This window comes from Paramormyrops kingsleyae, chromosome 3, assembly GCF_048594095.1.
Source record: "Paramormyrops kingsleyae isolate MSU_618 chromosome 3, PKINGS_0.4, whole genome shotgun sequence".
In the NCBI taxonomy this organism is placed as follows: Eukaryota; Metazoa; Chordata; class Actinopteri; order Osteoglossiformes; family Mormyridae; genus Paramormyrops; species Paramormyrops kingsleyae.
In genome coordinates, this window is record NC_132799.1 from 22,694,015 (window position 1) to 22,706,068 (window position 12,054).

The 12,054-nt window shown below is 44.5% G+C and overlaps 1 protein-coding gene across 2 annotated transcripts; it reads left to right on the forward strand.

Moving 5' to 3' along the window:
• Positions 1-9,231: 9,231 nt before the first annotated feature.
• LOC111836012 (caveolin-2-like) lies at positions 9,232-11,798 on the forward strand. Of its 2 annotated transcripts, none has more exons than XM_023796900.2 (4): positions 9,232-9,309; positions 9,539-9,780; positions 10,369-10,556; positions 10,827-11,798. In XM_023796900.2, exons 2-4 carry the CDS (start codon positions 9,631-9,633, stop codon positions 10,978-10,980), a joined length of 492 nt encoding a protein of 163 aa, XP_023652668.2. In that variant the 5' UTR covers positions 9,232-9,309; positions 9,539-9,630; the 3' UTR covers positions 10,981-11,798. The 2 variants fall into 2 exon arrangements, with proteins under 2 accessions (XP_023652668.2, XP_023652667.2); XM_023796899.2 differs by having other exon boundaries at positions 9,243-9,309; positions 9,526-9,780.
• Positions 11,799-12,054: the final 256 nt, after the last annotated feature.

Here is a 12,054-nt window from a genome sequence, read left to right on the forward strand (position 1 = left end):
TACCAGGTGTGTGTAAGGAGTGTCTGCCTTTTTGTTTTGCGAGTCGTGACGATTTATTGTTGTTTTGGTTAGGGAGCTAGGTGGTAGTATTGTTGTTTTGTTTATACTTTGTTTATCTCACGCATGATTAGTTTAGATTGGGTTCGTTCGGTAGCGGTTTTTTTGGCCTTGTCACTACCGAAGTCTGTTATACCTGGTGTTTGTGAAAAATAAAAAAAAGATCTCTCTTGTTTCCCGTGTTCCCCGTGGCCCTTAGCTTGGTTCAGAGAGAAAGCGCAGACCTCAGCCTCACGTTGTAGCCGTAAAACGTTACTGCACACACTTCCAGTCAGGAGCAGGAGTACCTTTTGCTGTGCTCTCTATGGCTCCTCAAAAAATGTTTAGCCCCAGCTATGGAAACAAACCAGGAAACAAGTAAATGAAAATGACAGGCCTTGGAAAGTGCGCCTCAGAGGGATATGGGCTTCAAGACGCTCTGCCATGTTTGCCCAGACTGCTGTGCTCTCTAACCTCAGCATTTCAGTGGCTGGATGCAGTTGGCCGTGCTCCATTTACTGTCTGTTCTACTCTGGTTACAGTCTGCTCTGTTTTGCACTGGTTACAGTCTTTTCCACAGGATGGAGCCACAGACAGGGAGGTAAACATGATTCGGTTATGGGGAGTTCATTTGTGAAGCATGTTCTTCCACCAGGGGACACTGTTTTTCATTTTGAGGTTGAGGTAGAGAAGTCATTCCACATCAAAGCAAAAAAAAAAAAAAACAATACAGTGAGCAGACTAATAAGGCACAGACACAAAGAGCAAGTTAGAGATGCCCATTTAGGTCTTTGTACTGGGGAGCCTGCTGGTGTAAGCTGGTGGGACGGGGGGGTGAAAACATGCAAACAGTGGAAGCAGGATTCAAAGATCCAACCCTGAAGATCTGAGGCACCAGTGTTCCCCACTGAACCACCTTAACGTCAGTGAACATCCTTACCCTCAGTCCTTGACCCTAATACCAGAGAGCAACCTTACCCCTACCCTAATGTTAGAGAGCATCCTTATCCCTAATCTTAGAGTCAGCGACCATCCTTTTTTTAGTAAGAAGGTCAACTGTGGTGATGTTCGCCTCGTAGTCACCATCCTTCACACCCTTCCACTTTGGCAGGGCCTGCAGCATTCACCGAAGAGAGGTGCAGCTGGGACGGCTTCCGTTTCCTGTCATTGTGCTGGGAAAGAGAAACTCACCCTACAGGCACAGATTCTGCCTCCTGCCTTAATATTTGCAGTATAAAGTCTCACTCTAACACTTCTGTGTGTCTGACAAGGAGCTATGCATCCCAAGAATGTTTCAGTGTCAGTCAAATAAGAGTATTTTGGGATTAGTAGGATTTTCTGCCTATACAGTGAAGATATTTATTCCAGTTTCATCTGAACAGGGGCTGGAGGTGGGTTAGAAAGGGGACTTATACACTCACCTAAAGGATTATTAGGAACACCATACTAATACGGTGTTTGACCCCCTTTCGCCTTCAGAACTGCCTTAATTCTACGTGGCATTGATTCAACAAGGTGCTGAAAGCATTCTTTAGAAATGTTGGCCCATATTGATAGGATAGCATCTTGCAGTTGATGGAGATTTGTGGGATGCACATCCAGGGCACGAAGCTCCCGTTCCACCACATCCCAAAGATGCTCTATTGGGTTGAGATCTGGTGACTGTGGGGGCCATTTTAGTACAGTGAACTCATTGTCATGTTCAAGAAACCAATTTGAAATGATTCGAGCTTTGTGACATGGTGCATTATCCTGCTGGAAGTAGCCATCAGAGGATGGGTACATGGTGGTCATAAAGGGATGGACATGGTCAGAAACAATGCTCAGGTAGGCCGTGGCATTTAAACGATGCCCAATTGGCACTAAGGGGCCTAAAGTGTGCCAAGAAAACATCCCCCACACCATTACACCACCACCACCAGCCTGCACAGTGATAACAAGGCATGATGGATCCATGTTCTCATTCTGTTTACGCCAAATTCTGACTCTACCATTTGAATGTCTCAACAGAAATCGAGACTCATCAGACCAGGCAACATTTTTCCAGTCTTCAACTGTCCAGTTTTGGTGAGCTCGTGCAAATTGTAGCCTCTTTTTCCTATTTGTAGTGGAGATGAGTGGTACCCAGTGGGGTCTTCTGCTGTTGTAGCCCATCCGCCTCAAGGTTGTGCGTGTTGTGGCTTCACAAATGCTTTGCTGTATACCTCGGTTGTGACGAGTGGTTATTTCAGTCAAAGTTGCTCTTCTATCAGCTTGAATCAGTCGGCCCATTCTCCTCTGACCTCTAGCATCAACAAGGCATTTTCGCCCACAGGACTGCCGCATACTGGATGTTTTTCCCTTTGCACACCATTCTTTGTAAACCCTATAAATGGTTGTGCGTGAAAATCCCAGTAACTGAGCAGATTGTGAAATACTCAGACCGACCCGTCTGGCACCAACAACCATGCCACGCTCAAAATTGCTTAAATCACCTTTCTTTCCCATTCTGACATTCAGTTTGGAGTTCAGGAGATTGTCTTGACCAGGACCACACCCCTAAATGCATTGAAGCAACTGCCATGTGATTGGTTGATTAGATAATTGCATTAATGAGAAATTGAACAGGTGTTCCTAATAATCCTTTAGGTGAGTGTACTTGCTGGTGCTCCATGCTGAGTGTTAAAGGCTAAGATTAGAGTTTAGGGTTAGGATTATTCTTAAGCTTAGGGCTTATGGTTAGGGATTCCCCCTGATGTCAGTACCACTCTGTTTAGTCCCCAGACCCACAGCCTAATGGACAGACTCTCTTCATCTGCATTTACATTTATATTTATACTTTTGTCCAGAGTGTCATATTAGTGAGGAAAAAACTACATTACGAACATACATGCAGTCAAGGAGTTGGCTAGGCATTAGTGCAGCTAGGCTGAGCTTTCAGTGAATATCTAAGTGCAAGTGAGAACATGGTTGGAGCAGGAGCTACACAATGTCTACCAAAGAAAGCGAGAACCTAGTAAGACAACTACACAAATCAGCAGAAATAATCATCAGCAACATTAAGAGCATTCAGGGAATATACAGTGATGTAGGCTGGTAGAGGTATTCATGTGAATCTAAAGACATTATTTGCAAACATTTAAACCAACATTTAAATGGGGAATGCAACATCTGCCTATCATCAGACAATATTCACAGATTGCCATTATATTTAAAGCAACAGTCATTCTTAATGAATAAAGGAATATTTCCACAATCCCCATAGCGGCACGGAGCAGCAGAGCATCAGAATGACGGGAAGACAGGCACACAGAGAGAGTGACAGGAACGCAGACACTGAGACAAGTACACAGAATGACAGACAGGCTGACAGAGAAAGACAGGCAGGCAATTGGACAAGACACACAGACAGAGTGACAGACAGACACAAAGAGACAGGCTGGCACACAGACAGGCAAACAGGGAGACAGAGACAAACAGACAGAGTCACAGACAGGAACACAGACAGACCAAGAGACAAGCAGGTAATCAGGCAAACAGACCGACAGAGAGACAGGTTGACACAGACAGACGGAGAGATACAGGCAGGCAGACGGATGGATGGATGGATTGATTGACTGACTGATTAAATGAAAGACAATAAACAGTAAGAGTGCAAAATATTGTATGAAATTTTGTAGTAACACTTCAGAAATAAATAGTATTGCACAATGGGTTCCACGGTGCTAAATACACAGCAGGTTGTACCGTGATAGTATTGCAATGAAAATCCTTTTGTGCTCAGAGGTTGAAAGTCCAGTGGCATGAGATTTTTCATACCATGTATCTGGTTTTACTTGCTCTACTTGACCTTCCCCCCAGAGGACTGTACAGTTAGCAGTGCTCTGATATCCAGGCTGAAACTTCGCACAGATGAGGAAAAAAAACTCTCAGAATGAAAAAAGATCTTTCACAAGAATGCACGGGTGCCTTTTATGGTCAAGAGTCGAGAAATGGTTCTTTTTAAAGAACTGTGACTCTGGTGCGCCTCTGAGGATGCGGCCAGTGTCTCAGGGCTCAAAATGGGCGACAGCAGAACCCGTCCTGCACTGCTCCGTCATACACACACAGGCAGGATCAGCAGGTCAGGTCTGATGTGCTCACATAATGCCTGCGTAACTCGAACAGGAATGTTCATGCCTGGTACCACCTTGCTCTCCTTCACTGGGAGATGAATCATCCCTCGGTGGGAAGGAAGATCTGCAGTAATCTGACGCTCCATGTTCTGCTGGCTTTTCTGTAATGCAGTGATAAGCTTCAACCCCGCAACCCACTCCCACTCCCTGATTACATCCCAGTATTTTTGGGGGTGACTTGCACACGCCGGTGCGGTAATTCAGGGTGTGACTCAGACATGCCAGTGCAGTGCTAGATGCATGATTTTTTTCTGAAAAAATTAGCCAGCAGGCAGGCAGCTGCCCTCCTCTTTATAACCCGAAGCCAGCCTTAATCACCTGATTAGCAGATGAAAATACTGACACATAAATTCAGTTCATTTTATTTGACTGTAACACACAATGTTTTGTGAAAGGTTAGGGCACATGAAGGACATTGTCATAAACTTCCATCACTGACTGGAGGGGGGCAGGAACAACACCCAGAAGCCTGAGGTGTGACACCATATTGTCAGCCACTGCACCATCTGCATAGGGGTGACTTTCCAGTGATATATAACAAACATAAAGCTGCATGATGCTGACATTTTGTTAAATGAAAGGAAGGAAAAGTGTTAAACCCAAATAGAATCTCTGGGTTTTTCCCCACATGGTAATTACAGGTGCTTTCGAAATGTTAGAACTTTCTTCTGGAACCAGATCCATTTTCCAGAACAAATAACTTTTGTCGTGTTCACACTGCAGGAACTCGGCCCAATTGTACTTCCTCAAAGGCAGTTCCAGAACCCTTTTTTAGTACCTACTCCAGACCAGGTACTTTTTGTCTAGCATGCACTCCTAGGGAGGCACTTACAGTGATAGCCTGCTGATTGGTTGGTGCTTACAGTGACTAGGACTAATTTGGAAGTTATGCGGAAGTGCAGAAAAAGAGACATTACCCCAATTACATTTAATGCATCTGTTAATATTTTTTTGCCTTGTGTCTCCATATTTCTGCATCAGAAAATTTGATGAATAACTAATATACTTTTGTCTAATATCATCTGCTGGCCAGATTTAATAAGAGTCACGAACATGTTGCGAGTAAAATATAAATAAATTGTCCCATTTTTATCGCAATCAATCCACCCAATAACTAACAAATGACTAACTAAGGCAGGTGTAGTTTTATGTAAAATTAAAGATAAATTCTAGGAATGAGGTCAGTGAGTCAAAGAATGTTCCCCCCCTTCCAAAGACAGCAGTGGTGGGAGCAGAGCTGGTGCTACACAGGCCAGCCTCATCCAAATATCTCTCCCTTACAGCCATTCCCTTGAAGATTTCCAAACCCCATCCTCCTCTGTGTTTTTCCACATCCTCGTGAGTGGGGGAGGCCCCCTGAGAGAGCAATGCGGTGCCCTGACTTCTGTCAGTACTGACCGGGACATGCTACATTCCTACAACTCACAGAGATGGATGTGGATGAGGCAGCACTCAGCAGAGCCTTACAGTCTGAGGCAGGGAGGACCTGTTTATAAATGGTGGGCTTAGGGGCTGGGGATGTGTGCCGGCTTTACAGTCTGAGGCAGGTAGGCTCTGTTTATAAATTGTAGTCCTGGGGGAGGGGTTTGTGTGCAGGCCTTAAAATCCGAGTCAGGGAGCCTCTGTTTATAAATGATGGTCCTGGGAATTGGGGATGCATACCAGTTGTACAATCCAAGGCGAGGAGGGTCGTTTTTTAAGTCATCATTCACATAGATTAAAGTGTGGTCCTGGAGGGCAAGGATGTGTGCTGGCCAAGCAATCCAGGGAAGGTCTGTTTTTCAAGGCCAGAATGAGTCATGACTGCTTCAGAGTGAAAAACACTGAAAAGGTTCCTTTCTGCAAAGCCGACGCAACCAGGATGAACCCAGTGACTGGACCGCGGCAGGCTGAAGTCATTTGGACGAGGCCAGTGGGGGGCTGGTCTGGCTTTGGATGGGTCGTTATGCTCGAGGGCCCGATAAGCAGAGCCTCTTTCGCGATAAAGGAGGTTCTGTTTGGGCCTGTGATTCACTGGCTCAGTATTTGTGTGTTTTATTGTACACAGGCAGCCGAGCCCTCGAACTTTCCAGCCGCCTGCTCTTTCCTGAAAAGCTGCCAGGAAAAACTGTGTGGGTTTAGCTGGGGGGGGGGGAGGGGAGCAGGCGGGGCATTGTGGGCATGGTGAAGAGCTTTATTTAGCCAGTGTGCTATGAAATGCGGGCCTCTGCATCCACTGCATCATCAGAGTGGGGCCACATTATACAGCAGCCCCCCCCCCACACACACACACAGACACACAGACACAACTCCCATTGTGTCCTCAAGGCAATTGTTTCACTGCAGATGAAGAGATGAAAAGGCAATCAACCCCTCAGCTCCTGCCTGAATGGGGGAACCCCACACTGATTAGGTGCAGCATAGGCTTCCTTCCTGCGGTCTGATTGGCTAAGATAAGACCCCTGACGCCTGATTGGATAAGATAAGCCCCCTTCCCATAGTCAGAAGAATATCAGAATCAGGTGTAATATTAAAAGGAAACATCTGATCCTTTTAACTATCCACATCCAGATACTGAAAGTCTAGCTGTTATGGTTACGGACACACCTGAAGGTTCCTGGTTCGAGTCCCTGCAGTAGCATTGTTTGGTTAGAGCTCTGAGCAGTTGTTGATGTATCAATGTTTAATGTAAATACACCAAATTTGCTGGAACTCCTGAGAGCTCAGATCATGCTCTTTTCCTCGACTGAGGTGGTGTTTTTTACACCAACCCATCTTTCACAGGTTTTAACAAACCACCAGCATGCTTTAGGTGATGATCCACATGGACCATTTTCTGTTGGGTGGGTCCAGCAGACCACCATGGCCACTCCAGGTTTTCCTGAGGCATTTGTGGATAGGCAGCGGCAGGCTGCTGTCGACTCTTATCTATGTCAATGAACAGCTTTACCATGCTTGGCTTTATTCTAATTGAATCAGCTACATGTGAGGTTAGACACAAAATGACAACTCTCAACTCATTTAACCAGAGCCACCTTGTTATGTGTTTAAATATCTTTAAATGCTGTCAAAGTAAGTGCTTCAATACAGAAACATTATGTCGTTCATCGAAAGATCCAAACACACAAAGCAGTGAGGAATTTTGTTACCGTGTGAGACATCCGCTGTCACTAGCCAAAATAATTACCGGCCTATTGCTGTCAGGTCAGTAATCATGAAATGCTTTGAAAGGCTGGTATTATCTAATATCAAGGCCTGCATCCCCCCTGGTCTAGACCAAAACCAGTTTGCTTACAAAGCTAACATCCACAAACTGCACCACTTCAATTGCACTTCACACTGTCCAAACTCCTCTGACATCTATGCTAGGATGCTCTTTGTTGATTTTAGTTTAGCATTTAACTTAGAGGCTCTGTGGTCAGCCTGCCTCCGTATGATCCCTTCTCCTCTCAGAGGATCTGTGCTCAGGCTGCCTCCCTGTGATCTCTGCTCTCCTTGGAGGCTTGGTGCTCAGACTGCCTCCGTATGATCCCTGCTCCCCTCAGAGGATCTGTGCTCAGGCTGCCTCCCTGTGATCTCTGCTCTCCTTAGAGGCTCTGTGGTCAGCCTGCCTCTGTATGATCCCTGCTCCCCTCAGAGGATCTGTGCTCAGGCTGCCTCCCTGTGATCTCTGCTCTCCTTGGAGGCTTGGTGCTCAGCCTGCCTCCATATGATCCCTGCTCCCCTCAGAGGCTCTGTGCTCAGGCTGCCTCCCTGTGATCTCTGCTCTCCTTAGAGGCTCTGTGGTCAGCCTGCCTCCGTATGATCCCTGCTCCCCTCAGAGGCTCTGTGCTCAGGCGGCTCTGCTTGTTCTGTATTGGTTGAACATGCTGCTTTTTAGAGTGATACTGAATATTAAACCTCTGTGATTCTGGGATTGTTCACTGATTTTGCTTTGCTGTCATTTGCTGTTGTTCTACTTCACAACAATGAAGTTGTGTCAGATGGACTATCTTGTCAGGAAATGCCTCAGTGTAAAGTCAAATTGACAATGATCCCTGTACATGAACACCTTATTCCGAGTTCACAGCCTGTCACAAACTCCATGTACCGATGTTTCATGTACGCAACCACTAGGCTGAGATATCTGCTCTACATCATTTCTCAGCTGTGAAACACATTGTGGTTCAGGGAAACAAGCCCACACTTCTGCTCTTTTCCAGCCAAAATCTCTAAGTTCAAGAAAGAGTTAAAGAAGCGGTTTTAGTGGCTAATTTTATCCTGCTGGCGTCTGGAGAGGGAATCCTCCTCGTCTGACATTCTGCAGTGGAGGACACCCCTGGGTGATGTAAGGGGAACCCCCCGCCCCATGCTGAGGGGTTTACATGGGGACGCCAGCAGCCTAGCTTATAACCACTGACACACCCAGCCCAGCCTGTGGTCTCTCATCTGAGCTTTAAAACTCCATCCTTGTGGCACTTCTGCCAGTACACTGTGAGAAATTTACAGTGATCCCCCCCTTCCTACAAGGGCCATTTTACAGTACACTGTAAATTTACACTGTTTTCCCCAACAGAGCTGGCCAGAAACATAGCTCTCTCTGTGATAGATATTCCCTATTGCTAAGCAACGCCATCCCATCAAGTCTGAATGCTGCCATTTATAGATACAGTATAATGCTTCCTGATTCAGAAAGTTTTTCTTATTAGAACTACTGATTTGTTGATTATTTGTGGGATAAATAAGAACTGTGTTCTGTCAAAAAATGACCTAAACTTAGGTTTATATTTTTTAAACGTAATGCGTTCATTCCTTAGTCGCAGAATTATTGGCATCTTTAGTACATTTTCTGCTGTTAAAATGGCTTCGCATATTTCCAGCCGGCATAACATTAAAAACAGCTCAGAGTTTCCAGCCATCTGGGGCCCAAATATCTCATGTGGGCGGCCCTGTGAACCAGCTGTGTTTTTAGTGCCTTTACCAGTGACTTCTGCAGTTCACAGAAACTGGTCATGACGTACCCAAAGGGCAAATCATATTGGGCCCCCAGTCCAGACCAATCCAGTTATTTTCCAAATGTTCTAGGCCCCCTGTCACTCAGGGGCCCTTGAAATCATTCTAACTTTCCTCCGCCTTATGGCATCCCTCAACGTACCCATAGGTAAAAATGTATTCATTCCATTGCGAATGCCCTTTTTAGTATCAATATTTTATTTATTGATATTTTTAATTCCTCCACGTCTTTCTTAGATACATATTTTATTGTTGTCATTGTAATTATTATTACTAATAATACTATTGTTGTTATCATCGATAATAATAATAATAATAATAATAATAATAATAATAATAATAATAATAATAATAATTGTCCCAGTTTCTAATTACAGTGTAAGATAAAGAGCGCACGGGGAGTCATGCGTGACCCGGGGACGGGGTCCGGCCAGTGTCAAGTGACCAGCCCAGTTTATCTTGTACTGACATGGGGCTCGAGAGCGAGAGGTCCGAAACAAGCGTCCTCATGGACCAACAGGAATTCAGCCGGACCTCGGTGCCGATTCTGGCCGAGAAACAGAAAAACTGCACGGCGGCTACCGACCGGGATCCCCAGGAAATTAACGCGCACCTGAAGGTAACTGGGCAAACAAAACACAGTATACTCAAGGTAAATGCGCGTCTGAAGGTAAATTGGGTACACTCAAGGTAAGTGCACGTCTTAAGGTAAATTGGGTACACTCAAGGTAAATGCGCTTTAACATCAATCATTATGAAATCACCGCTTTGTTGTAGGCTGTGTAGTTTCACTTTTGATAAGAATGGAAGTGAATAACTTCATAATTAACTGGTACTGCATATGTTTACAGTGCTGCTAATTTTCAAGCATATGACTGCTGCTCGTGTTTTTAAAGCTACACTAGCATTTAGATGAACCAAATATACGACGCACTACTGCGCTTTGGTTCGCTACTCAGCATACAACACGTACATCTATATTTAGGACTATATTCTTGTTTTTATTTACTTCATGTCACGTGTAGCATTGGTGGAAAAGCCAACATAGTTTCGTTATACGTGTGCAATTACTATAAAGATATTCTGTTCTATAATGCGTATACCGTTAGCAGCAGCGCAACAGCAGCAAACGTTGCCGACGCGCTCAGCGCACAGGGTTAGTTGCTTTGTATTCGCGTGCACCGTGTAAGTACGATTCTGTTGGCAGATCAGCTTTGAGGACATCATCGGAGAGCCCGCCGCCCTGCACAGCTTTGACTCGGTGTGGGTCTCCAGCAGCGCCCTCTTCGAGCTGCTTAAATACGCTTCGTACCGCCTGATCAGCGCGCTGCTCGCCGTCCTCCTGTCCTTCGCGGCGGGATCCCTCTTCGCGCTTCTCCGCTGCCTTCAGATCTGGTATGGCATCTCCTGGCTAATTCAGTCCCTAATGCGCCAAAGTACCGTGAAAAATTAAGTGGCCAGTGAATACGTCACTTGTTGAAGTTGCAGGTCCTGAAGAATAAATCTAACGTAACTCTTAATTAAATTAAGGCCGTAGTTATAACATATACAGCCTTGATTTAAAGTAGGAGGCTGCTTACTGTTAATTAGCCGTCATGCGTCTGTGAAGCGTTTGGCGAAGTTAATGACTCTAATTATTCATGTACGCTGTGGGATATTTTGTAGGATACTGATCCCACTGGTGCAGGCGTGGTTTATGGCTCTGCCGACGGTCCAGACAGTCTGGAGCAGTTTGGTGGACACCTTTGTGGCTCCTGTGTTCACAAGCATGGCCAGATGTCTGTCTACAATGGACGTGAAAACTGCCAAACCCAACTGAGATACACCAGAAGTGCAGGCAAAGGGAAACCTGCTAATTTCTGACCCAATATTTGTTTGTGACCAAACTATTTGACAACATTCCATTATTTCATTGTATAGAAAAGAGTTGAGATGGTTAGGGCTGTAATTGTAAAGATAAAATGATGCAATATTAATTAAGTTCTGACTGTATTTCTGTGTAACAGAAATATTTGACAAACGGTGTGCCGCTGTGTATATCTCCTTAACCAAACGCAAGTACTACACCAGAAAATAGTCAGCGGTAGTCTTGTGACCGTCCCTGTCTTGAACTGCTCGTCAAGAATGCGTTGGTGCGTATATGACCAAAGTGAGAAAACTCTAAAGTTTGCTGATACATTTTGATCACAGGTGTGACCTCAACAAGAAAATTTTAACTTATTGAAAATATGTTTTGTACTGAAGACAAAGTACAGAGATATTTACAGAGCACCATTCAGTCTATAATTATTGAATATTATATAAATCTATTTAACTCTAACCTGTATTTAAACATTTCCTGTGAAATGAATATAAAAATGTAAATTTTCTTGATTGTAGTTGATTATTTTTCGGTTTTTATGCAGTCAGTAGTTTTAACTGAATTACATGCTATTTGTGTTATTCATTTATTACTCAAGCTGGCACTAATATAATCAGCACTTTCAACTCTATAATCATTCTCCAGGTTGCTCTTCCATTATTAGTTCTCGGTTCATTGCACCAATATGATTTCTGCTTTTGACAATTATTTTACAACAAAGTATGAGCACACTATTCAGATACATGTAAAGTCGAAATAAAAATAGGTGAAGGTGACCAGACTGCTGTGCGGTGACTCATTTTGAGTTGTGTCAAGATTTGTCAAACACTGCAATTCAGAAGTTATGTCATGGAAACGTCTGCAAAAATGTTCAGTGTTCGGACAGTCAGTTTCCATTAAACTAAGGATCCTGTATGAAAACAGCCTGTAGCTGTGTTCTCAGTACTGATGCATGTACTGATCACTCATCTGTACCTGTTATGGGCCTGACTGTTTAACTAAACGTAAGTCTACTAATGAACTGGATGACTC

Bases quoted from the DNA above. Each gene is read 5' to 3' on its own strand.
- LOC111836012 (XM_023796900.2), top strand. From the start codon at position 9,631: ATGGGGCTCGAGAGCGAGAGGTCCGAAACAAGCGTCCTCATGGACCAA. The intron at 9,781-10,368 runs GTAACTGGGCAA...TTCTGTTGGCAG, and splicing joins AAATTAACGCGCACCTGAAG to ATCAGCTTTGAGGACATCAT. The intron at 10,557-10,826 runs GTATGGCATCTC...GATATTTTGTAG, and splicing joins CTCCGCTGCCTTCAGATCTG to GATACTGATCCCACTGGTGC.